Here is a 27,241-nt window from a genome sequence, read left to right as displayed (position 1 = left end):
CAGAAGGATCTCGCGGATGAGAACGAGACTGCCGAGGCACTTTCATGTTCATCATCCGCAGATTCTATAACGCTCGCTCACGACGCAGAAGCCCGCGATGTGGCTTCTTCTGCCCGTGACGAGTGCCCGATGCTCGAGCTATCTGCTTCTGAGGAAGTGGATGTGCTCAGCATCGGGAACGAGGAACATGAGTCACACTCGCCGGTGTTGTTGTAACCCAAAATAAAAAATAAAAAGTTGTCCCACTGCATTGCAATACAGAATCTATAGCTCGGATCTCGCGTTTGTCGAGGCAGCGCGTAGATGACGGCTACTCTGCAATAAAGATTCTGTGTGGGTGCGAGGCATGCACTGTCAGCTCCTGAGGGTGCTGGCTGTGGTTTTCAAGAAATATCTCGCGTTTTGGGTGTTTCAGCCTCGAGCCCGTTGACTTTCTTTTCGAAGAGATGAAAGCCAAATATATTGTGAATGACTCGAATCTCGCGTTTGTTAAGGCAGCGCTTAGATTACGAGTCTGCAATAAAAGGGACACACGCGATCTGTGAAATAATACTGTTTGGGTGCGAGGCATTCACAATCAGCTCCTGAGGGTGCTGGCAGTGTTCATTGAGAAATATATCGGCGCGAGTGCAATCCGTGCGCTGTCGGATGTTTCAACCTCGCACCTGATGACTTTTTTCTCGAGGGATGAAAGCCAAATATATTGTACCGGCTCGAATCTCGCGTTTGCCGAGGCAGCGTTTAGATTACGAGACCGTATAAATAAATATTAAAACAGTATTGTCTGGTGATTATGGCTGCATTCAATTCTATGAATTAATATGATGGAATTGAAATGATGGAATATATTATCTGACTTTAAGAAGTTAGATATTTTAATTCAACCTACCATCCAGACCGTGTTTCACTTATCGAGTGTTTTTGGCTGCATTTAATTCTGAAGAATTAAAATGATGAGCAGCGAACGTCAAAAATCGTTTAAGATTTTTCCCTGCCGGTCCTCCGCTTCAGGAGGTCGAGAATAGTGCTCGAAAAACACCCGAGGTCAGTCTCGAGGGGCTGGTTCCCTTAGTAGATTTTGTAGAAGAATGGCAACGCCTTCCGAATATATCTATATGGGTCCTGAATATTATAAAATATGGGTAAAGACTGCAGTACGGTCACCGACCTCCCAAGTTTGCTGGGGTGGTACCGACTGCAGTGGTTCCAGAACAGGCTCGGGTTATGGAACAAGGGGTACAGAACTCTACTGGTCAAAGGGGCCATATAAATTGTTCCCCTACCAGAGAAAGAGTCCGGGTTTTACGGGCTGAGGCCGATTTTAGATTTGAGGCAGTTGAATCGTTCTCTGAGGAGATTCAGGTTCAAGATGCTCACTGTTCCCATCATCGTGAATCAAATCAGATCCGAGGATTGGTTTGTCACGATAGATCTAAAAGACGCCTATTTTTATGTCTCCATCCTTCCATGTCACAGGAGGTTCCTGAGGTTCGCTTTCGGGGGCGAAGCGTACCAATATCGGGTTCTTCCGTGCGGCCTAGCACTCTCTCCCCACACGTTCACTAAGTGTATGGATGCAGCTCTGGCTCCACTGAGGCTTCAGGGCATCCGTATTCTGAATTATATCGATGACTGGCTCAGATTGGCCCAGTCTCGAGAAATGGCAATTCGGCATCGAGATGTCGTTCTTGGCCACATTCAGAAATTGGGGTTGAGACTCAACACTAGGAAAAGTGTGTTAGAACCAGCTCAGAAAACTACTTTTCTGGGCATAGTATGGAATTCGGTTACGATGCAGGCACGTATGTCTCCCGCACGTATCGAAATCCATCCTGACCATGGTGTCAGGGATAAAGCTAGGCCAGGCCATCACTGTAAAGCAATTTCAAAGACTGCTGGGCCTCATGGCAGCGGCATCCAACATAATTCCTTTGGGCCTTCTTCACATGAGGCCCCTTCAGAGGTGGCTCAAAGCCAAGGGGTTTTTCCCCCAAGGGGAATCCGTTCCGTATAATAAAGGTTACGCGCAGATGCCTTCGTTCCTTATTAATATGGAAGAAATCTTGGTTCTTGTCCCAAGGGCCAGTATTAGGGGCGTCATGTCGCCGGAAAACCATTTCAACAGACGCTTCCCTCACTGGCTGGGGCGCGGTTATCTGCGCTTTGCCAGGGGTCTGTGGCAGGACCTTCATCATTCTTGGCATATAAATTTCCTAGAAATGTTGGCTGTGTTCAGGGCTCTGAGGAGTTTCCTCCCAGACATCAAAGGTTACCACGTCTTGATACGTTCGGACAATACATCAGTGGTAGCGTATCTGAACTGACAAGGGGGACTCAGATCGCGCCCTCTATCCAGATTGGCGCATCAGATTATTTTATGGTCCCAAGGGAAAATATTATCTATAAGAGCAATATATGTCCCGGGGGTTCAGAATCAGGGAGCAGACATCCTGTCAAGGCAGAGGCTGAGGCCCGGGGAATAGAGACTCCATCCAGAGGTGGTGGAGCTGATATGGCAGAGGTTTGGACCAATGGAAGTGGATCTGTTGCGTCTCAAGAGACATCCCACTGTCCACTTTGGTTCTCCCTCACTCATCCAGCCCCGTTGGGGTTGGATGCCATGGTACAGGCCTGGACGAGGCTTCGCCTGTACACTTTTCCCCCGATTGCTCTGCTCCCGGGAGTCCTGGAGAGGGTCCGTCAGGAGGGCATCAGTCTTCTTCTGGTAGCCCCGTTTTGGCCGGCCCGAGTATGGTTTTCGGATTTAATTTCACTCCTGATAGCTCCGCCATGGCAGATTCCTCTGAGGAGGGATCTGTTATCTCAGGCGGAGGGTACTATATTCCATCCTCGCCCAGAGCTGTGGAAATTGTGGGTCTGGCCTCTGAGGGGGCTCAGTACCTAAATGTTGTTCTATCATTTGGGGTGCACGGAACCATACTTATCTCTGGGGTTCCATCTACTAGGAGATTATATGGCCTTAAGTGGAATGTTCTTCCACTTGGTATAGAGAACATGAGTTAGGCCCAGTTAACTGCCCAGTGGCTTCAGTTCTGGATTTTCTTCTAGATCGTTCTCTGCGAATCTCTCCCCGTCCACATGGATGGTGCACATGGATGCCATTGCGGCGTTCCATGCACCACTGAATATTGGGCCTTTGGGGAGGCACCATCTGGTCATACTATTTCTCCTTGGTACATAGAGGATGAGACTGACAGTCAGGTCCAGGGTCCCTTCCTGGTACCTGGCGGTGGTTCTCGAAGGGCTATCCCTGGCTCCCTTCGAATCCCTTCAGTCGGCTTTGCCTAGGACCTCACGTTCTAGATAGCCTTTCTCTTAGCTACTTCTTATAAAGAGACTGGGAGACCTCCAAGCCCTGGCATTAACGCCAGCTTGCTTGGGGTTTGACCCGGCTGAGTTAAGGCCATCCTGCATCCGAGACCCAGCTATGTGCCTTAAGTGCAATTTAACATGGCTAGGTCCATGGTCCTGCAAGCATTTCATCCTCCACCACATGTGTCGGCAGAAGAGAAGAGGTTCCTTGCTCTGCCAGTCAGAGTTCCGAGTATTACCTTGAGAGGTCCTCTTCTTGGAGGAGGTCGGACTTACTGTAGTGTGTTTCGGGTCACCTAATGAGGGGCTCCCGGCTAAACAAACCATAAGTAGGCCTACAAGGTGCGCAATTTGCCTTCACCTTTGGCCGTAAGGGCTCATTCTACTAGAGGCATGGTGTCCTCTAGAGCCCTCCTCTTGGGAGTGCCCCTCCAGGAGATCTGTGAGGCAAGCCGGTTGGGCTACCCCACACACTTTTATCAGGTTTTATAGTCTGCACCTCCCTAGTACGCCTGGCGCACATGTGCTCTCGTCCTAGATGGGTGCCTGAGTTCAGTTTCACTCTAGGGCAGGCCTTTTCTCGGTGCGTGGCCTAGTGGGCATTCGTTCCCCAAAGAGTCGTTTTCAACGACGCAGTGCGAGTTCCCTCGAAAGGGAACGTCTCGGGTTATGACTATAACCCTTGTTCCCTGAGAAGGGAACGAGACACTGCGTCGTCCTGCCACGCCCCTCAATGCCTGAGAGCGGCTTGCTTCATCGCGAGGCTAATGTGTGTGTGTGCCAGCGTCACTTTTATGCATCCGGTTATGCCGTCACATGTTACGTCATGACGCAACACCAATCAGGATTGGATTAGTTTCATTCATACTTCAGAGGCGCACGCTAAGGGAGTGTCCCCAAAGAGTCGTTTTCAACGACGCAGTGTCTCGTTCCCTTCTCAGGGAACAAGGGTTATAGTCATAACCCGAGACGTTTTCATCTTTGTCCACTAGATGTCAGAAGTAGATTTGAGGTGAAACTCAAAGGCCTTTAGTTTCAGGATCAGAGACAGTGAAGAGAAATCAGAGAATCTGATCTGAAGCTCAATGAGGATCATCATGTGTCTCATATGAAGCAGAAAGAGACTCTCATCTGATCAGATTATATTACAGGATCAGAGACAGTGAAGAGAAATCAGAGAATCTGTCCGGTTTGCTCTTTCTCTCCTCCTGATTCTCTCAGTGCAGCCACATTTATTGTGTCCAGTGCTGGAGAGAGAACTGAGAAATATACTCAAGTAAAAGTAAAATTACATTCCAGAAAATGTAGTGTTAGTGAGTAAAAAGTACTTGTCCAAAAAACTACTTGAGTAAGAGTAAAAAGTAGCTTATTTTAAAGTACTCATGAGTATTGAGCTGCGGATCCTTATAATAAACACTGTACACTCAATTAAAAAACAAAAATAGAAAACATTGTGTACACTGTCATTTACATTAGCTTTAGTTTGTTTGTCAGAAAGATTGAATAATACAGTATCTATCATCCAACTTTTTAAAATGCATTTAAACAACACAGAAGGACTAGTACAGAGATGGGAAGATGAAAGAGTTAATCTCAGTACACTCATCACCAATTAAATCTTATTGTTTAAAAAAAAAAAAAAAAAAGATTTAAAATGAGTGGAAAGGCCACTGAGCCTGAGCATGCAATCATTGCACATAAAATATCAATATTCAGAACAGTGCGAAGAATTAAAAAACCTTTAGAAACTCATACGATAGTTCAGCATCACACACAGCATGAGATGGAGAGATTAAGAAGAGCTATTTTCTCTACAAAACGGTTTTAGTGTTTTGATAAATAAATGAGAATCAATAATATGATCAGATTACCTCACCTAATGCACTGGAAAAGGTTAAGATAGTGAGCTAACATTAATTACACTGTAATTCCACACCATTAAATATGTTACAATTTAAACGTAAATGTACATTGTTCTAGAAGGGGGGCATCATCCCTTACATTTACTCAAATTGTTAAGCTGATAATATAATTTGTAAGGATTTTTTCAAATGAAATACTAGGGAAGTATTTCCAGGGAAACTTTTTCAAAAGAAAAGCACTCTGCATTCTCTCAGCGAAGATGTTTTCAGCAGCATCCACAAATGAAAGGAACAAATAAAATGTTGCACTTGAAAAATGTTTTGCGCAACTGCACTTGCTAAATGAAGGCGGATTGTATGATATGTGTAGTAGACATGAAAGAGGTAATGTTTTTGATTGTCACGTGATCATGGTGGGGGGTCACAGGATTTCGTAGGAATGTGAATATTAGCCACCTGTTCACTGATTGAGATAGGAGCAGGGACAATGTATTCTTTGTTGACCACTAAAAACGTTGTACCATCAAGAAACATCTGTGCAATAAAGAGCTAGTAAAATTTTATTCTTCAAACAATGTTTTATTTATGCGTCACAAGTGCATAAAGTCCTCAGTCTATCAGCGGTTTGATTTGATTGAGTAGCCGCTATATTATGTCAACAAAGAGCATTCTCAGGGGATGCGCCAAACAGATTAAGCCCACAAAACGACACCACGGAGTATAGGATTCTGCTCAACTAAAAAGAAAGAAATTCTACAGCCGCAGAAATTGAAACGCCAGTGAAACTTGATCATCAAGGTTCCAAAGAGAAGCAACTAAACAATCACCCAAAAGTAATCCTGCTGGACTTTGTTCTATTCAGCTCTGCAGTGTTATGTGGCAAACATTGAGGGATTGAGGGATCCATTAGGGATGATTGTTATGTTGTTGAGCATTGTTGTGATGTTTGGCTAAACCCTCTGAGGTCTGAGGTGATTTCTGGGCCCTGGAGGTGTTCTGACATGCCCTGACATTTGAGCTTATTTCAGTTACTTGTGACATTTTCATGGCTAAAGTCTAATTACACTGTATTCAGCACAAACCCTGCTACAATAATATATCAGCAGCATGTGTGTAAAAGTTTGTAGTTTTGAGATAATGACATTTATGCATGGTTTTTGAAAAAAACAATTGTCACTGAAATAAGGTCATGAAACCCATACTGATTATTTCTTCACACGATCATCCTGACAACTCATTCAGATAAGACAATATATATATAATATATAAGACATGTTTTGAGTAAGAAAGCTTTATGCAAGTAGGCGTGAACAAATCATTAATATTTATGAATTTCACGCCTGAGAAAGAGAAAGACCCTCCCCTAATGGCCCTATTAGGAGCTATCAGGCCCTGTCATTCTGAGCAACCTTGCACAAAGAATGAGGAGATTTAAAAAATAATGGCTTTTAGATTGTTTGGATTTATTTTCAACACAGGTCTTTTCAGCTCTCCTGGTATGACAAAGTTAGCTGGCTGACTGGAAGTGCTGTCACAAATAAAATGTACTCCTGGCCATGCCTCTTGATGAAACCATCTCACGGCTGTGTTGTTTGGTCAAAGGTGGGGTTTGGAGATCTTAATAACTTTAACAGGGCATATAAAAGACACGAAAAGAGCAATGGACATGTGAGTGTCCAACAAACACTCCAGCATTATGTCAGTGACTTTCACATTGACCTCTCTTTGTCTTTGCATTTAAAGTAGCATAATGTTATAATAAATCCATTATGTGCCAATAAAGGTACTTTTTATAACGAAATATAGAAATGCATAAATACAATTACATTTTCTAATTTTTCTAACTCTTCTGTTCTGCAGTTTTTTTTATTTTTTATTTAACCTTTATTTAACCAGGTTATCTCATTGAGATTTAAAACCTCTTTTCCAAGAGTTTTATTTCTCTTGTCATGCACTATTCTGGGATATTTGTTTTTAATGACCCTATAAGTTTTCATATTTTATATAATTTTTAATATTTTAAATATGAGGGAAGAACAAAACACTAAACTTGGTTAAGGGATTTATCTGACAAAATTATAAAAAGGCAAACTATAGCTACAGTTTTTATTTTTATTAATCACAGGAAGATGATAATTAAAAGACTTTAATATTCCACACAGAAGATACAAACACGGCAGGCAAACAAACACAACCGCTATGCATTGACGTGACCGGACAACTGAGAACTGAAAAGACTGCAACTTAAATACAAGGCAAATGAGGTTAATTAATGACAAACACCAGTGATAAAGTAAATTAATCTCTAAGACAACTCATAAGTTGTGAGAAACTAAACAAAGGAAGACAGGAACTAATGAATACAACATAAAAGTCCATGACAGTGAAACTAAGGGGCTGTTTACTAGGCTGACCATTTCCATAACACCAAAAAGGAGGACACTTTGCCACATTTAGTGAGGCAAGCATAATTGCATTGGACTCTTGTGTACTGGCAACTACAATACAATTTTGTCCATCATATCGAAGGTATCATGATACAGTGATTCTAGCCTACTCTATTCATTGCCAGACAATTTGATCTACGATAGGCCTATATATCTTGATGTAGACCTATGTGTAACAGAAGAGGCAAAAAAGTGTTTGTTCACAGTATTTGTATTTATTCAAGACATTGTGATGTCTGTTTCAAAAACTGACCACTGAGATGAACCTTTCTTGCAAAGTGCACAGTGCCAGAAAACATAACATTTCTGGACTTCTGGAAAAACAGAAATACATACATAAACAAATAATGAATGTGAAAAATTAATAAATACACATTTCAATTCTTAAGAAAGAAGTTTCTCCTCTGCAGCAGCGCAGGCGACAGCAGCTCCTCTAGGGTCATCATGGCCAAACTCGTGCTCTTCTGTCCATTCCGGATTAAATGAGGTCTGACGTTTCGGCATGTTAACGTTACGATGTGACGTAGCCAGCACGTGGTCTCCACATCGTGGAGGCTTGTTTACGTTTTTAACCAATGATATATCAGATATTTATTTGACAGCACTTTCAGACAATCATATGTTTGACCAGAGATCTTACGGCATTAGACACTATGCTGCTGCGTCCCAATAAAGATCCTAGAGCGGGTTTTTTTAGGCCGATTCGGCGCAACTCCAAAAAGGAGGACAAATGAGTGTCTGGCTTGAGGCTGCACAGAGACTGTTGAGACTGTTTACACTGTTTCAACTAAAAACTTCTTATGCACTTTGGCTGCTTGTTTACTCAACAACGGCGTGAAAACGCAGACTTTTGAAAACAGGTTTCAAAGTGTAAGTTTTTAAAAAAGTGAATCTCTGAAGACGATGACATCATGCACATGCATATTACTTGTTCAATCTACAGTGTTTCATCGCCATCTAATGGCCAGGCAGTAGAATACAGCGTCATTTTCGCGGATCCCTGTGAATGAGGATTGTTTTGACAATGGTGTCGCCTGTGCGCGGAAAACTCGAAAAATGTCTCTGTTTTAAGCATTTCGTTGTCGTGTAAACGTACCCTAAGACAAAGATAACTGAATGTCTGTGACATAACATCCCCTCCTGGAAGAGTTGTTAGGGGAGCCCAAGGCGCAGACGGAGAGCCGATGGGACCAAGCAACACCTCTGGTACTGCTGACCAAGGTGGAGCCGCAGTGAAAGAAGAATGTCATGTACACCTATGATGACTTGAGGGTAAGCAAACCATGAGGTAATTTTCATTTTTGGGTGAACTATCCCTTTAATGTCAAGCCCTGGTCCTCTGGGGTTCAGCAGGGATCTCTTCGGGCTGGGTGAAGCGGATCTCGTCGTCCAGCTCGCGCCTTAATCCCTAAATAAGGCAGTGGTCATCGCAGGCGGTGCGGTGGCTAGTGTTGATAAACTCCCAGACGTACTGCTCCAGATAACTTCTGCCATTCTGAAAAATAAAAATTGTCCCTCCATCTAGAAATTTGATGCCCCACATAAGAGCAAAGTTAATGGACGCAATATCCATATAGTTATGTTTAGGTCCGGTCATCTGTCACAACTAATGTCAATTGATGTCAAGATGTCAATTTTCCTATGCCAGACATTGCTTTTGACCACTACTACCGTATATTAGAGCCCTGCACGGGCCTCAAATCTAGGCCCGAGCCCGGCCCGTGTCCGACAGCTCATCAGAATTATCAGCCCGAGTCCGACCCGAGCCCTTTTTTTTCCTTTTTTTCATTACACAGCAGCAGCCTGCCCTATTTGCAGCCATTAAAATGGGTCAGTTTTGTTAGTTATGTTTCTTTTAATTTCTTTATTAAGTTAATTTAGACAAATGTTTGGAGCATTTTTTTTTTTAAATGGCGATCAAGCAGCAATTTAGCCTCTCAAATCAACGCCTATACTTTACTTTGCTACAATAAAATCCATAGATATAAAACACTTCAAGCATATCACACAGACAGTTAGTTTAATAAATGTTTATTTATTAAACCACAGTGAGTAAAACAAAATTTTTTGTAATACTGAGGCAGACTCAGGCTGCTCGCAACAGCGCTCGCAAACGAAATGAGCATAGCCTACAATCTAAACAAATTAAATTAAATAAATTAAAAACAAACTTGCAGGTTATCTTACCTCAGAAATGCACCAAAGAATATGGCCATTCTTTTTTCCAGTAGTTTCCAACAGTTAAATGAAAATAAAGTCCAATCAAATGAAAAGTTAGAACAGTCTCTTACAGAGCATCGTGGAGAAAAAGAATAGCATCCACAGTGGAAGATTTTAACCCAGTCCTCCTCTCTTCTATCACTCTTCCCGCTGCGTTTTAAGTTTGCCATCTGCGATTTTTCTCTTAATATTCTCCATTATTTGCACATGAGGTGAATCGTGGGTCGCGCCCTTCTGTGTGCGTGCGTGCGTGCGTGAGACTGTCATGTCAGTCATATGTCAGTGTAATTATAAGATTATGAAAGTTATGAGGTTATGAAATGTCTTTCTATGTTTGTTTTTCTATCGTCGACGTCAACTTCTCATTTTTTTTTTAATTAATGTCTAAAAATATAAAAAGAAGGATAACCCAAAAAAGGCCAGAGACCCGGCCCGCATGTGAACTATGACGTGAAAATTAGGGGCGTCTAGGGGCGTAAATGAGTCGGGGCCCGTCGGGCTCGGGCTGAAATGCAGGGCTTTACCGTATATATTAGTTTAAATTCAGTGTCGACTTCTGAACCTCAATGCAGATTTGTTATGTTTTGTCCTGATCGTGTGTGTGTTAAAATCCCAAGGTTTTCCCCATGTGCCACAGTAATCTACAGGTAAGTAACATGAGCCAACTAAACTGTTTAGCCTGAAGAAAAAAAAAAAAAACACAAGACATGGGAATCTTCATTATTATATAAGGTGTCTTTCCTTGAAGGAAAAGGAACAAGACCTTCCATAGAGAGCCTAAGTCCCGCCCCTCCGCTTCCGGCTCATGGGACCTTATTTCGGAAAAAATATATATGGAAGTCAATGGCGAGAGACAACTTATCTTTTTATTCCGTCTGAACTGTGCCCTGAACTACACATATGATGTTTGTCAATTTAAAAGGTAATTATTAAAGTCAAGAAAGTCGCAGTTTGTCATAAAACAGAAGAGTAACGTTTAGTTTTATGTGAAAATCGCTCAATGAACTACATCTCTCGTCTCGCACTATGTACGTCACAAGATCCGTTGCTCGTATGTGTGTATTCTGGCTCAAAACACTCAGGCATGACGGCGTTACGTTAAGATTATAATGTAAGAATATAGAAAAAATGACAGACGTTAGCTTCAGTAAAGTTAGCTTCATTCATTGAGAGAAAAGGTATGACGTCCCATGTGCGCCTTCTGGGTTTGTAGTCTTTGTAACTACGTATTTTCACAGTCTTATACCTCAACAGTTTTACATCAAGCTGCGATCTTTCTTGACTTTAAAATGTATCTTTTAAATTGACAAACATCATATGTGTAAATCAGGGCACAATTCAAACGAGATCAAAATATTTGTTGTCTCTCGCCATTGACTACCATACAATATTTTTCCGAAATAAGGTCCCATGGTGGTCGACCGGAAGGGGAGGGACTTAGGCTCTCTATTGTCTTGAAGGAGGATCCAATTACGGCCCATTATAAGATTTCTAGCAGAAGGTGTCAGGTTTTTTATCTGTTTGTATTTGCTAGAATCCATAATACCATGTATCTGAACAAAGAAGTCCAGGGCCTCCAGCAAATAAATAGGCCCACAACACATAAGATCCAGCAGTGTATTTAACCGTAGGCATGGGGTACTCTTCATCCCTGTGTGCACCAAACACATCTGCTGGGTTTTCTGCCAAAAAGCCCTTTTTTTTTGTTTCATCTGACCATAGAATCCGGTCCCACAAATATGGAACCTTATTTGTCTTTACAAGTCTTTTTGTCATTTTGAAGCTTTTCACAGATTCAGTCCTCATTTACTTTCATTAAGAAAAGAAAGGAAGAAAGGAAGAGTAATGCGATGTGACATTTACAGTCAGTAGTAAATGATGGTAGATCTTCATTTCAAGGGCAGTATTAGAATTTATTTATTTTTTAAGGGGAGGGGGATTAGTGGAAATGAAACTACATTCCTTTCAAGTCTCTGCATGCTGGACAAAATTAAACTGATGTACAACTTGTGAAACACCCAGAGGACTAAAACTGGGAAAGAGAAATCTATCTATCTATCTATCTATCTATCTATCTATCTATCTATCTATCTATCTATCGCACTTTCTTGTCAACTATTGAGAGTTCATGAATAAATTCATCCTTACAATTTTAAGTTTTTTATAGATTTGTTTCACGTAGGAAACAAGACTATGATGTCAGCGAATCTACATGTTCATTCCAGAGATGATTTACCGGATTCTGCGATGATTTAACGGTCCTGTCATTGCGTTCTCAGTATCCGTGGATGAAGGGAAGCAAAACTGAATTAATCAGGATTTTTTTCTACGAGACTCGATTTTTCTTTGAAACTCTCGGCCTTCAACCAATGAGCAGCGAGAAGGAGGAGCCGAGGACGCGCTCGAGAAGCTTTTACAGCAGATCCTCTCCTCAAACCCGCAGAAACACAACACTGAGCCACAGGTTACAGGCTTCTGCTCATGCGCGACATTCATCATTCAGTAAGTAAGCAATTTCGTGTATATATAATCACACACACTATATATATATATAATCTGATGTCTACTAATAGATATAGTGCAAATAAAATTATCATGATTTGGAGTTATTGATTTTAATTTACTGGGCTATTTTCTGTTGAATTTGTCATTTTAAAGTCATATGTTAAGCTGTTGTTTACAGTGTGTAATCACCCAATTTAACATCCAGTGGTTTTGTTGAAGCTGGTTTTGCTGCAAGCTGTATTTCTGCAATATGATGCACTTAAAAGGAGAGTTTTGTGCACAAAGGAATTTGGCAAAGTGTCATGGAATTGTCATAGTGGTAGTAATATGTTTTTTTTTTTATTTGTTTTTTTTTATAGTGAATAATATCATTTTCTCTAGTTATGCTGTATATGGTGGCTATCATAATTACATTCAAGGTCCAGTTGCATAAAATGCTTAGACTAATCTTACAAGTTAGTCATCTTTAAGACAAATCTCCTAACTGCTAGTTGGTCAGAATGGTTCTTAAGACACAGTCTTGACTGTTTATGCAACTGGCCCCGAATGTAATTATGATACAGATTAAGGGGCGATAATATTATAATAAGATCCTCTTAAAAGATATAACATTTTAAAACAATAACATTAGTGAATCTGTTATCTGAACCTGTAACATCAGTTCAGCCACTGTATTATAATTATGATGAAAACCAGTTTTGTATCCGATCAGGACTCCTGATAAAATACACCTATATATTTACATTTGTCATCATCATTGATTATTGTGAATATTGTAGAGTTAATCTGAGATGCTGTAATAACACTGAGCTCATGCAAATGTTGATCAGGAGTTGATCTGATGTCTCGTGATATGATGTTATATCGCTTTAATGAAACTCTGTCTGTGTGATTGAACAGATTCAAATGAAGAGGAGAAAGAAAATCAGCAGAAATCACAGATCAGCAGAAAACAAGAAGACTGAGAGAAAAATGGAGGACAGAAATGAGACACACACCAGTGAATCTCCAGAGGAAAGAGGACAGAGACTTGTGAGACGTGAGAGTATGGAAATAAAGCCAAACTGTGAGTGTTTGATCATTATTACTCTTACAGTGTTGCTAGATTTACTATTATCGTCATCACAATCCTGTTATAAAGTTCCACATTCAGAGAGATCATCACTTTCTACAGTCTCAGATCAATGTCTACAGATGTGTGATTGTGTTCAATTGACAGAATGTGTTATAGACTGAGAACATAAAAACAATCCAAAACAATGATGATAATCTGATATATATTTGTGATTTCTAGTGTCCTGTGATCCAGACGAGCCTGTAAAGTTTGATTCTGATGTCAAAACTGAGGAGAGATTCTCATCAAACCCTTCATCATGTTCTCAAGATCACACAACACTGGTCTTTTTGCTTTCTGTGGTTACTTTTTAAAACTACGGGGAGAGATCCAGCATGGACAGTTACCGGAGTGAGAGATATGAAGCACCTGTCTGAGAAGGTAACGAAACACATGGTACACATGGATAATTGCGTTAAGCTAGCTATACTGGGAAGAGTTAACATCGCTACGCAGCTTGACGAAGGCCAGAGGGTTGCGGTGAGGAAACACAACGAGGAGGTGGATAAAAACCGGCACATCTTGTCCAAAATAATCGACTGTGTGAAGTTTTGTGGGGCTTTTGAGCTGGCCTTCCATTTTCAGGGGACTGGTGGACTTCGTTGCCTCACTTGACAGCGTGCTGGAGGAGCACCTTAAACAAACAGCCACCGTTTTTAAAGGTTCGTCAAAGACCATACAAAACGAGTTATTAGACTGCATGCTGTCAGTGCTGAAGGATTACATTCTGGAGGAAGTAAAGCGCGCGGATCTCATGGCCATACAAGCCGATAAGATGACTGACATTTCCACCCACTGCCAGCTGGTGCTTGTGCTAGGTTACATCGACCGCAACAACAACATCCAAGAGAGGTTTTACAAGTTCATTACAATACAATTCATTAGTTTATGTGTGAGTCCTGATAATAAACATCTTTCTCTTCTCACCTCATGTTTGATCATATTTGATTCATCAGAACGACACTTTACAGCTCCGACTGGATCAACAGAGACTGGAAATGAAGAAAACAACCCGTTATCATCATAATTATAATACAGAGACTGAACTGATGATATAGACTCAGATCATCTAACGGAGAACATGCACTTAAAATATAGAATTTAAAACATTTGTGATAAAATAGCAAATAATCCAGTCATCATATGAAGATAAAGCTCCCCAGTAAAGATGAGAAATGAAATATGAAACATGTTTCTCGCCTGTGAGAAGAAGAGAGATGTAGAATAATCCAGAGTTTATTAAATCACACTGAATATATAAAGATAAAGTCCTTCTTCTGTAGTTTGTGATAGTCCAGATATATTCCTGTCATGCATTCATTTCTCTTGTGTTCAGATTCTGCATAAATCTGTTAGAAAAAAAAATAGATATAATATAAAGTTAAAGTGAAATTTCACATTTGTTAGTGATTTTTTAATACATATTTATCTTTAAGTTTCACTCCAATACTTTGTACACTAACATCTCTATTCATAATTAATAAAAAAAAATACTCTTACAAAATGTGTAAAGCTGAAAGTGTTTAATTACCTTGTGATGATCTGGACAGAGAGAAGCTCCAGTGTTACTGAGAGTCTGAGGAGCAGAACTGACTTTTATACCCGTACAAAAGACACACCTCCACCTAGAACGTTTCAGAACTGACTTTATACAAAGACACACCTCCCGTAGAGCAGAAAGGGGTGTGATTTTTGACAGAAACCTGTTATACAGGTTTAGGTTTTCCCACGTTAAAGAGAAAGAATGTCATTCTGGCTCTGAGTTCAGACACACGAGTCACTCACTGGTTTTGTTCTCTGTGTTGTTTTGCACATTTCCTCTATAAATGCTTGTTCCACACATCAGTAGTTTACCAGATTCCCAGTGTAGAGATGGTAAACTGGTGTTATATGATGATATTGTCTTGATCTGGTAATAACTCTAGCTGCTGTATTTTGCACTATAACTGTAGTTTGTTCATTGATAATGATCAGGATAATCTAGTAATGCATTACAGTAATCCAGTCATGAACGCTTTATGAGCTTTTCTGCATCAGAAACATGTTCTGTATTTTGGTGTTTCTGAGGTGAATAACGCTGAAGGATCAGCCAGATCTTTAACTGTACATGATGAAGAAACACACACTGATGCAGATTGTTTACAAGAGATTCTGTGGACAGGATTATGGCCAATCAATAATATCATGTTATTTATGATTAGCATCATTTATTATAAGAACATTACTGGTCATCCATATCTTTAACACACTCTGGCAACTTGAATAATATTCAAATGTCATTTTGTCTGTAAGAAATATATAGTTGATTATTAATAAGCATAACAGTGGAAACTAATCTCATGTTTTCTAATAATTTTACAGACCCACATTTGACACACAATAACACTTTACATTCAAACACAAGCTCTTCTTTCTGCTCAATCTTTATCAGCAGTAAATATTTACACATCAGAGTAAAGTTGTAAGTTGTTACTATTATTCACAGATAACATGTAATAGATGCATGTATCTTGTGACAAACAACATCTCTAGGGTTTACAGAGTAAAGGAGGTGTCCTGATGTGTCCTGACAGTCATGGTACAGCAGTGAGAGCTTTGAATCAATGTCACATGGTTGCACAATAATGTCACAATGTGGTTTCACACAGAGCAGAGACATGACACCACAGGAACCTCTTATGACCTCTAACCTGATAATAGAAACATGAAAATAAGTCTTTGCTGCAGAACAATTTTACATTTCATTGGAGTAATTGAACAAACTTAAGGATTAAAGTAAGTCTATGAACTTTGAACACCAACTTTACAGGTGCTGGTCATAAAATTAGAATATCATCAAAAAGTTGATTTATTTCAGTAATTCCGTTAAAAAAGTGAAACTTGTATATTATATAGACTCATTACATGCAAAGTGAGATATCTCAAGCCTTTATTTGTTATAATTTTGATGATTATGGCTTACAGCGTGAAAACCACAAAATCAAAATCTCAGAAAATTAGAATATTACATGAAATCACATAGTAATTACACAGTAATCCCATGGTCATTGAACCAGGTTTTGGTTCTTTTGGCAGTGTGGGCAGGTGCAAATCCTGCTGTTCTTTTCAAAGACGAATTGCTCACGTGAACCTGTTGAAATGCAAACAAAACAAAGATATATGGACATGTTTTCTACAGTTTACTTCAAACACAATGCGCACATAATGGATTGTTCAGGGCATGACTGGTTCTATTGATTGAGCTGATTGGATCTAGCTTACAGTTTTTCTAAATCCATTTGACATTTCTCCAAACTTATGTCACTGCTCTCAAAACAGTTAACACAGTGATCTCAACACTTTGTAATTGTCCTAAACAAATGTGTTTCATTCATTTTATACAATCACATCCATCATTTTCTTAAAACACTGCACAAAATTCTCAAATGTTTTCACAATAGTTCATACAGCCAACCAGAACGTTACTGTATTAGGAAAAGATAACTGCAACTATGCATTGGGTTTACACAAATAACACAATGTATGTACCATTTTTCCCAACACAGTCTTTCATATCTTAAATTATCAGTTGCATTTGTAAGTTTCTTAGCCCCAAATTGATAACTGCTGAGTTATCTGCTGAGATAAGACAAACAACACAGGAAATGCAGAAGTTTGAATTGTTTACACATTTTTCTCAATTACAACAATTATAAAAGGTGAAAAGAAAGCTGCGTAGGGCCCCGCAAATTACTCAAGGCCCCGCCTCCCCCTCATGTCATAGCACGTCAATTAATGACTTGACTTGACTTAGTCCATTTAGCACTTTAAAAGGAGATTGTTGCAATTAAAACCATTTATAATTCATATTCAGGTTTACTGCAGTACAATAAGGCAAGGTTATTACATTAGCCTAATGTAATAAAAACCTAAAAACTTGAGTTCACACTATTTACCAAAGCCAATTAGATTGTAAATGTGTATTCTCATGTGTTTATGGACATGTATAGCCTAATTTGCAGTGAGATATGTTTGTTGTTTCTAATGTTTGTTTGTATGTTTACTTTCATTTAGCTCTTACAGTGTTTTTGGGAATTCTTTACAAACATCAGTCCCTGAGAGTAAACTGCATCTGTACAGCCGGGAATGACACCTACTGCATTATATTGATATTCGCGTCATTAGAGCCCTTGCCAAAGAGTTCTGTGTGAAGCTCACATTCCAATCCCCAGTGCCCGTGTGCCAGCTGATACACACCTTTAAACATTCCATTGATTCTTGTTTGGACAATAGACTGTAAAAATACACGAGCTGCTATGACACGCCTAGGCTCAGGTGAAACACCGTCGCAGTCTCTGTAACTCTGCCAAGGTAAACTAGCCTTGTCTATACACACTCTAACTCCACCCACCCAGAGCTCGATGTGCTGTGGTGTGTGTGTGTGTGTGTGTGTGTGTGTGTGTGTGTGTGTGTGTGTGTGTGTGTGTGTGTGTGTGTGTGTGTGTGTGTGTGTGTGTGTGTGTGTGGTGAGTGTTTAATCTGTTGTTTTCAACCATGGACTGTAAAAAAAAAAAGGTAAATATGATTATCAGAGACAGAGATGCTTGCGATTACATTTAGGAATGGGCAAGCTTCGTTTCCAAAACAGAGATATCCTGTCAGTTTGTAACTCCAGCCAGTATAACTGTAGGCTAATCCAGTGTTCGAATTATCAAAGCTTGAGAAACCAAATCTTGTGGCGTTTTATATGCTGGTCTATTCTTTCCATCCTTTCTGTCAGTGTAATGAAGTATAGGTGTCATGGGATGTGGAGGAGATGAACCCAAAAGCAGACGAGGTGCAGACACTCAAGGTTTATTTAAACACAAAAACAGAAAACAAAACCCACGAGGGGGCAAAACAGGACTGAAGACAGGTAACTTTGACTAAGACTAGATAACAAATAAAGACTAAACTCTGACTTGACAATGACGGGAAACAAACTCACAATACTGATATAACAGGTCTCTGACAAAGTACTCACAGTGTAGAACAAGCAATGTACCACAGGGGATAACAGGCAATGTAAGACAACGTACCGACACAGGACAGAAAACATGAGGGGATTAAATAGGGAGCAAACTAATCAGGAACACAGGTGATGAAGGGTAAAGCAATCAAGACAAAACGAGGATAACAAGGGGGCGGGGCAGAGAACGAGACAACACAAGCACATGGCCCAAACAAATGGCCATGTGCTTGTACACAAAACATGGGTCTGTCATGATCCTGCCTCAAAACAAGAAAGATCTAGGACATGAAGGCAGAATCATGACAGAACCCTCCCCCCAAGGAGCGGCAGACGCTCCCTAGAGGGAACATGAAACACGGGACAAGACCGACTGAGACATAGACACAAACCAACAATACATGACAAAAACTAATAAAGGCAGACATGAATACACAATGACAGGATTGGGGTGACATAATAAAAATAAAAAACAAGGAAGAGGAGGCGGAGACAACAAAGAGTTCATGGGGGAATGTCCAGGGTGGGGGGGTGGGACTGTGGTCTTGGGTGGACAGGACGATGGCTGAGGGCGAGGGGTCCGGGCAGCCTTGGATGGGGACACACGAGGAACAGTCTTGGGGGAAACAGTCCGGGGTGAAGTGGTGACAGAGGGAACAGCTACAGCCGGCAGCGGAGCGAAGACAATGGGTGAGGCAGGTGGTAAGGGAGTGGAGAAAGATGTAGACTGTGATGCTGGGACAGGGCTGGACACAAAATTAGGGACAGGGCTGAACACATCAGCTGGGACAGGACTGGACACATTAGCTGGGACAGGGCTGGACACATCAGCTGGGACAGGGCTGGACACAATAGCTGGGACAGGGCTGGACACAATAGCTGGGACAGGGCTGGACACACCAGCTGGGACAGGGCTGGACACACCAGCTGGGACAGGGCTGGACACACCAGCTGGGACAGGGCTGGACACATCAGCTGGGACAGGCATCTCCAGAATCTTGGCTAGACTGGACAGATACTCGGACAAGGCTCTTGCAACGGTGACAATCGGCATCTCGTGGCTCGCCGAAACCGACCGCAAAACAGCCTTAGCAGCTGAATCGGCCGCTGCTGGCTCTGGAACAGCGCCTGCAGAAGCTGGCTCTGGAACAGCGCCTGCAGAAGCTGGCTCTGGAACAGCGCCTGCAGAAGCTGGCTCTGGAACAGCGCCTGCAGAAGCTGGCTCTGGAACAGCGCCTGCAGAAGCTGGCTCTGGAACAGCGCCTGCAGAAGCTGGCTCTGGAACAGCGCCTGCAGAAGCTGGCTCTGGAACAGCGCCTGCAGAAGCTGGCTCTGGAACAGCGCCTGCAGAAGCTGGCTCTGGAACAGCGCCTGCAGAAGCTGGCTCTGGAACAGCGCCTGCAGAAGCTGGCTCTGGAACAGCGCCTGCAGAAGCTGGCTCTGGAACAGCGCCTGCAGAAGCTGGCTCTGGAACAGCGCCTGCAGAAGCTGGCTCTGGAACAGCGCCTGCAGAAGCTGGCTCTGGAACAGCGCCTGCAGAAGCTGGCTCTGGAACAGCGCCTGCAGAAGCTGGCTCTGGAACAGCGCCTGCAGAAGCTGGCTCTGGAACAGCGCCTGCAGAAGCTGGCTCTGGAACAGCGCCTGCAGAGGCTGGCTCTGGAACAGCGCCTGCAGAGGCTGGCTCTGGAACAGCGCCTGCAGAGGCTGGCTCTGGAACAGCGCCTGCAGAGGCGGGCTCTGGAACAGCGCCTGCAGAGGCGGGCTCTGGAACAGCGCCTGCAGAGGCGGGCTCTGGAACAGCGCCTGCAGAGGCGGGCTCTGGAACAGCGCCTGCAGAGGCGGGCTCTGGAACAGCGCCTGCAGAGGCGGGCTCAGGAACAGCGCCTGCAGAGGCGGGCTCAGGAACAGCGCTTGCCGCGGCGGGCTCAGGAACAGCGCTTGCCGCCGCGGGCTCAGGAACAGCGCTTGCCGCCGCGGGCTCAGGAACAGCGCTTGCCGCCGCGGGCTCAGGAACAGCGCTTGGGACAGCGCTTGCAGTAGCGGGCTCTGGAACAGCGCTAGCAGTGGCGGGCTCTGGAACAGCGCTTGGGACAGCGCTTGCAGTAGCGGGCTCTGGAACAGCGCTTGCAGTAGCGGGCTCTGGAACAGCGCTAGCAGTGGCGGGCTCTGAGACTGCGCCTGGGACAGCCTGAGATGAAGAGCGGGAGGCTCCCTTTCTCCTCTTCTTTCTCCTTGGTCGCGAAGCCGAATCCGTAGCTGGACTAGCGACCAGTTGGAGATGTTCTGCGGAGACAGTAACTGGTGCTGGTAGGGAAGTCTCAGGCAGCGTTGACTCGGTGGAGGAAGACTCAGACGGGGAATCCCAAGAAACCCGTCTCCCTCGTTTACCACGGAGCTCAAAAGGTGGAGAAGAGACCTCTGGAGAAGTGGAACCAGCCGGATCACCATGGGCAACAACGGCCAGGACGCGATCCTCCGGGACCACTGGCAGCGAGGCGGGTGGAGAGAAGATGGAGCCCCGCAACTCCCTTCGCGACAGGCAGTCCACCATATCAGCAAACGGGCGGTCTACCAACCTCTCCCGTTCAGCAAGAGGCGGAGGAGCGTTGAGACCCGCAGTGAAGTAGCGGTTGAGAAGGATGTCAGGGAGGAAAAAACGCTTCTCATGAGCGACCCGAGCGTACTGCTTTATGGACCTCTCTCCCTGAGGCGGAATCGGCAGCTTGCCGATCCTGATGTCTGAACTTGTCTTCTGCCACCATTCAACAAAAAGGTCCGCTTGGGACTCGACAGGCGAGGACCTACTGTCTGCTGGGTTCTCTTTTGGTCGGTACATTCTGTCATGGGATGTGGAGGAGATGAACCCAAAAGCAGACGAGGTGCAGACACTCAAGGTTTATTTAAACACAAAAACAGAAAACAAAACCCACGAGGGGGCAAAACAGGACTGAAGACAGGTAACTTTGACTAAGACTAGATAACAAATAAAGACTAAACACTGACTTGACAATGACGGAAAACAAACTCACAATACTGATATAACAGGTCTCTGACAAAGTACTCACAGTGTAGAACAAGCAATGTACCACAGGGGATAACAGGCAATATAAGACAATGTACCGACACAGGACAGAAAACATGAGGGGATTAAATAGGGAGCAAACTAATCAGGAACACAGGTGATGAAGGGTAAAGCAATCAAGACAAAACGAGGATAACAAGGGGGCGGGGCAGAGAACGAGACAACACAAGCACATGGCCCAAACAAATGGCCATGTGCTTGTACACAAAACATGGGTCTGTCATGATCCTGCCTCAAAACAAGAAAGATCTAGGACATGAAGGCAGAATCATGACAATAGGCCTATTAACAGAACAAAAACGATGATCACAGCATTTCTTTAAAAGAGAGTGGCTGCATTGCTTCATTCTCTGCAGTTTACAATAACCCACAGTGGCCCCTAAACAATAGAGAGAATTTGATACGATTACGATGCCGATGACCATTAAACACGTCATCACAGTCTGTGAAAATTCGCCATCTGAACAGCCTAAGCTAGATCTTACGCGGGACAAACTCTCTTTTTTTTGTGGTCATATTTTTATCAGTTTGTTTTGGTAAATACTGTGTAATCATTGTCATCTTTGTTATCGCTGATAAAAAAAAGCCTTCGCCTAATGAACATTTTCATCAGTAATAATGTCCTTAATGAAATGAACACTGTTACTGAGTGGTTAAGGTCAGAGCCGATCAGCTCTATATGCTCAATACGCAAGCTGCATAGGGCCCCGCAAATTACTCAAGGCCCCGCCTCCCCCTCATGTCATAGCGCGTCAATTAACGTTTACAACATCCATGACAAAATGAAGCGAAACTATCCTTAGTGCAGGGTTCACCAATCTCGGTCCTTGAGGACCGCTGTCCTGCAGAGTTTAGCTCCAACCAGCTCCAGCACACCTGTTTGAAAGTTTCTAGTATGCCTAGAGACACCTTGATTAGCTGGTTCAGGTGTGTTTAATTGGGGTTGGAGCTGAACTCTGCAGGACAGCGGCCCTCCAGGACCGAGATTGGTGAACCCTGATTTAGTGCTTTGTAAGTGATCAGCAATATTTTAAAATGTATACAATGTTTAATAGGCAGCCAGTGCAGTGTTGACAGAACCGGGCTAATATTGTCATACTTCCTGGTTCTGGTAAGAACTCGAGCTGCTTTAATGTATACTATGATGTGTTTGTGAACAGTAGATATTGAGTATTGAGTAAGTGTTGATCTGTTGTTGTTCTGAACAGCTTCAGTTCGTCTGTTAAAGTCACTAATGTTCTGCTGATGGAAATCAGTGTTAATAAATCAGAGATGATTAAATGAGCAGCTGATGGAGTTTATCAGATCTGAGTTTTACATTTAACATTCAGACTCTTGAAACTCTTCAGGAAACAATACGGCTGCGTCTCACATCAGATATTCAGAGGAGATATTGATCTGAAGAAGTTATTACTTCACAACTGTTAAAAAGGTACGTTCTATATACAGTGAACGTGTTGATTTATTTTCATCAAGCATCTTCTACATAAATTATATCTTTCAGTAGCTTTTAAATTAGGAAAACATATAATGAGAATCATGCATTTATGAGTGATCTGTGAATTTATTAATATTGTTGAATCAGGAGCTGATGGAGATTTGCCTGATATGAAACATCATCATCAGCTTCTGCTAACAGAAGAACCCAGAAACACAGTCTCTGGGAAGAACATCAATTATTCCCTGTTTCTAATCAGCATTAATTATCTTACATGGCACTTCATTTATAATACTGTACACACTTATAACTAATCCACATTTTCATACTTGTTTTTCATCATCTCAAAATCATCAAACTCTTTCCTTCTCTCTAAAACCAGTTTATCATAATAAAGCTGAATATATTTAATTAATTCCTCTCTTGTGTTTCAGTGTCAAACATCTAGAAAGGTCATTAACAGGTTAAAAACGGAAACGTTTTTCAGACACACTTTGTCAAATTTAAGCAAGAGCATTCACAGGCAATATAAAGTATTACGTATCTATTTAATCTGAAACTCAAAGAGAAACCAAAATATTTGTCATTTGTAAGTTTTTATTTTCATCTCTGAAATCTTCCATACAGAAATAAATATCATCTTTCAGTTGCTTTTTATAAAGGAAGAAGTATTGTGTGTATTATTTGTTATGGATTTATGACCAATGATGACATATTTCACATATTCTTGAATGAGGAGATTATGGAGATTTGCTTGATATGAAAAGAAAAGATCCAGAAAGAATGTATATTATATTATTATACATAAAATTTTCTTAAAGGCCAACTGATCCTTTAGATTCAGTCAGTCTCTGAAATACAGTATTAATGCCATGTGACTAAAGCCAGAAAAATATACACAACATTTGGCCAAACACTGTACAATTTAATGCAATTTAATTCAATATGAAGTGAATATTATTTGCTTCTTAATTGTATACATTTATAAATATGAAAATTTAACAAAATATGTAAACTGTCCAGATAAAATATACTTAAATATTCAAAATACAACGACTGTCTAGCTTTGTCGTACAAAATTTTGATACAAAAATATATACAGAAATATAGGCTATACAAAATATACATAAATCCTAAACACAACACTACTGTTCTTGTAAACATGATGAAGGGTTTGATGAGAATCTCTCCTCAGTTTTGACATCAGAATCAAACTTTACAGGCTCGTCTGGATCATTAGACTAGAAATCACAAATATATATTAGATTATCATCATATGGATTATAGTCTCAATTTAAAACAGACTAAAATGTGATGAAAGATATAATGATCAAACACTCACAGTGTGGCTTTATTCTCTCCATACTGTCACGTCTAACACGTCTCTGTCCTCTTTCCTCTGGTGATCCACTGGTTTGTGTCTCATTTCTGTCCTCCATTTTTCTCTCAGTCTTCTTGTTTTCTGCTGATCTGTGATTTCTGCTGATTTTCTTTCTCCTCTTCATTTGAATCTGTTCAATCACACAGACAGAGTTTCATTAAAGCGATATAACATCATATCACGAGACATCAGATCAACTCCTGATCAACATCTGCATGAGCTCAGTGTTATTACAGCATCTCAGATTAACTCTACAATATTCACAATAATCAATGATGATGACAAATGACAAATATAGAAATGTGAGTTTATGTGTGAGTCTGCGTCAGGAATCTGTGTATTATCATCATAAGGAAACCAGTCTTGGGCTACATGATATGAGTTATAGTTTATGGAGTGAATAATGTAAATGATTTATATAATGTAAATAATGATCTTCCAATAGAGTGAATGAAAAGTTAGAGTTTAGAACTGATTTTGCCTCCTCTGGTGCTATACTATAGGCTGATGCAGGATCAGTTTCATAAACTCATACAGTCACAGTTTTTCAAGCTAACACTCTTTACTGAACAACACAACATTAAACCAAAAAAGCACTTAAATCAACAAATAAATCTCTCTATATTTCTGCTCTGCTCTTGCTTGTCTTCTAATCTCGCTTTCTAATAAACCTGATATTATATTCTATAAATATTGTGGCTTTGTGGCAAATTACTTGTGATATTCCTCATTTGTAAGTGGATAAAAGCACCCGGCTAAATTAATAAATGTACAGTACAGTATATTTGCAGTATTTTGTGCTGTATTTTTATTTAGTATTTCGTTGTTTAATTTATTCATATCTGTGCTTTGTATTTACTCAGTTGTTCATCTTTAGTGTGTTTGTTTTGTGTATCTACAGTAAACATTGATTTATTTGTTCTGTTTTTCATGAAATTATGTTTCATTAAACAAAGTTCGGGAGGAGCACGTTGGAATCATTGTATATACACTTTTTAAGACCAATGATATTGGACCCACTCACTTTTACCGTCTCTAATTCAACAAATGCGTCTGTTCGCTTTTCAGAGCCGCCGTCAGTCAAATCCATTCCACTTGAGGAATTCCCTAATAGATTAAACTCCATTTCCGCTGAATCGCTACATTATATTTCTCAACGAGCCGCAACTGACGAAAGTAACCGCTCGTTGTACCCATCCAGTCAAATATTGCGTTGCAAACATCAATAACAACTTTAAGTTGTCAATGCTGGCAAATGACCATGGTATTAGCGGGATAATTCACGGATAGCTGTATTTAATGCACGACATGGAGGCAAAGAACCGCCCGACGTGAAGAGGAGCTACTTACTTTAATTAAAAGGCACCAGAATAGCCTACATAAAATGGTATTTACTCCAGTTACATTTTTCTGGGGGAGGACCCACCCACTTTTTTTTTCTTCCGACGCCCATGCATGAGAGGAAGCATGTAAAGACTAGGCTATGTGTTTGATGGATGTCGATGTATGTAGGATGTGTACACTATACAAAACTCAAACACAACCAAACATCTAAAAAAAGGATTCTTTATTTCCGACCGTGTATGAGAAAGATGCGGCATTGATGTCTGGGATTTCCATTTGTGGGCAGGTATAAACTAAATTTATACAGCAAGTAGCCTAACAGCAGGAAAAGATCAAAATGGAACACTTTTTCAAACACGTAGGCTACGGTGTGAATCACAATGTTCCACAAATGTACAAAGAAACAAACCAAAATAAAAGATAGTCACACTTCCATATCTTCCCCTCAGTAAGTTCTCTTTCACAATACTCAATTTGTGTTCATTTTCCCTTTTCAGCTTTATGCAAATAATTGTAACGTTCTCTAAAATAAAACAGAATACCCAAAACTGTTTATGTGAGCACTTATACCCCAAATAAACAACGGTAGTGGCTTTTTATGCTTTCTGGATAAAGAACAAAACAGAAACATGATTAAAGACACATTCTCATAAGCCACTCACACACTTGTAAGACAGAAATAAACACACTTAACACTCTTCAATTAACATTACTATACTCATCTCTTACAACAGATCATCAATAAACTTGGATAAACGTTGACATTACAAACAGTGCACAGCTAGCCAATACCTTCTTTGAGTGAATAAGCATTTAAAATAAAAAAATGAAATAAAATGACACTCACTCTGTAAGGCGCTAGAAAGCTCATGCAGCGGTCATCTCACGTGAACTCACGACTCTTCGTTCTTCCCTCTGCAGAGAACCATGATAATGCTTAATAATAAACCATGATAATGGTTATTATCATGATAATAAGCCATGGCTCTGATAATATTTTATCACAGAGACAGAAGTATTGTTTACATTCTCCTCAATAATAACATGAGCTTTTTGAGATCCCGAAGCGCAGATGTTTCGAAACACTGATCCAAAGCGTGATTCAAAACACCCATGTCACGTGACTATGGCTAAATGAAGCTTCGGAGTGTTTCACAAGTGTCTCGACAGGTGTATGTAGGTGTAGTGTCATGGTCCGCCGAATCAGCGTTTGATTGACAGGGTCGGGAACAGACCACACAATCGCACATCTGTATAAAAGTGAAGTCAACGCATCTTGACCTTGTGGGTTTTTGTGAGAGGAGTTTGATTTTGAGAGAGCGGATTTTTGGTGATATGCAATTTGTTTGGTTATATTTTGGCTTACATTTAAATTTACACATTAACTGATAGGCTAGAGACAGACAGAGTATACATATAGTGACACATTAATAGACACATAGATAGATAAATAAAAATGGAGGCTCCACAGAAGAGATGCCATACATCTGTGGTGTGGGAGCATTTCCATTTAGAAACCCCAGATAAA

General features: G+C 41.2%; 1 protein-coding gene and 2 long non-coding RNA genes across 4 annotated transcripts in view; 1 reads left to right on the top strand and 2 right to left on the bottom strand.

Moving 5' to 3' along the window:
- The window catches only part of LOC311096819 (uncharacterized protein), a 291,191-nt gene extending 264,511 nt beyond the window's left edge, over positions 1–26,680 (bottom strand). The window contains exons 1-2 of one of the 2 annotated variants that reach the window (XM_084136221.1): positions 26,561–26,680; positions 24,331–24,499 (exon numbers count right to left, since the gene is read on the bottom strand). In XM_084136221.1, coding sequence (XP_083992347.1) covers positions 24,331–24,499; positions 26,561–26,584 — 193 coding nt within the window. In that variant the 5' untranslated portion in view covers positions 26,585–26,680. Of the gene's footprint in view, positions 1–24,330; positions 24,500–25,393; positions 25,514–26,560 lie in introns of those variants that run through there. The other variant, XM_084136220.1, reaches the window with a different exon arrangement.
- LOC311097300 lies at positions 12,302–14,837 on the top strand. Its single transcript, XR_014609226.1, has 3 exons — positions 12,302–12,364; positions 13,268–13,433; positions 13,662–14,837. It is a non-coding gene; the product is annotated as an uncharacterized lncRNA (long non-coding RNA).
- On the bottom strand, positions 12,723–15,070 carry LOC311097301. The gene is made up of 3 exons (XR_014609227.1): positions 15,013–15,070; positions 14,682–14,830; positions 12,723–14,473 (listed from the first exon to the last, which is right to left on the bottom strand). It is a non-coding gene; the product is annotated as an uncharacterized lncRNA (long non-coding RNA).
- Positions 26,681–27,241: the final 561 nt, after the last annotated feature.

This window comes from Abramis brama (genome assembly GCF_963993115.1).
Source record: "Abramis brama genome assembly, chromosome: 15".
Taxonomy (NCBI): domain Eukaryota; kingdom Metazoa; phylum Chordata; class Actinopteri; order Cypriniformes; family Leuciscidae; genus Abramis; species Abramis brama.
Note: the sequence above shows the minus strand (reverse complement) of the source record. Positions and strands in the feature narration are given on the sequence as shown.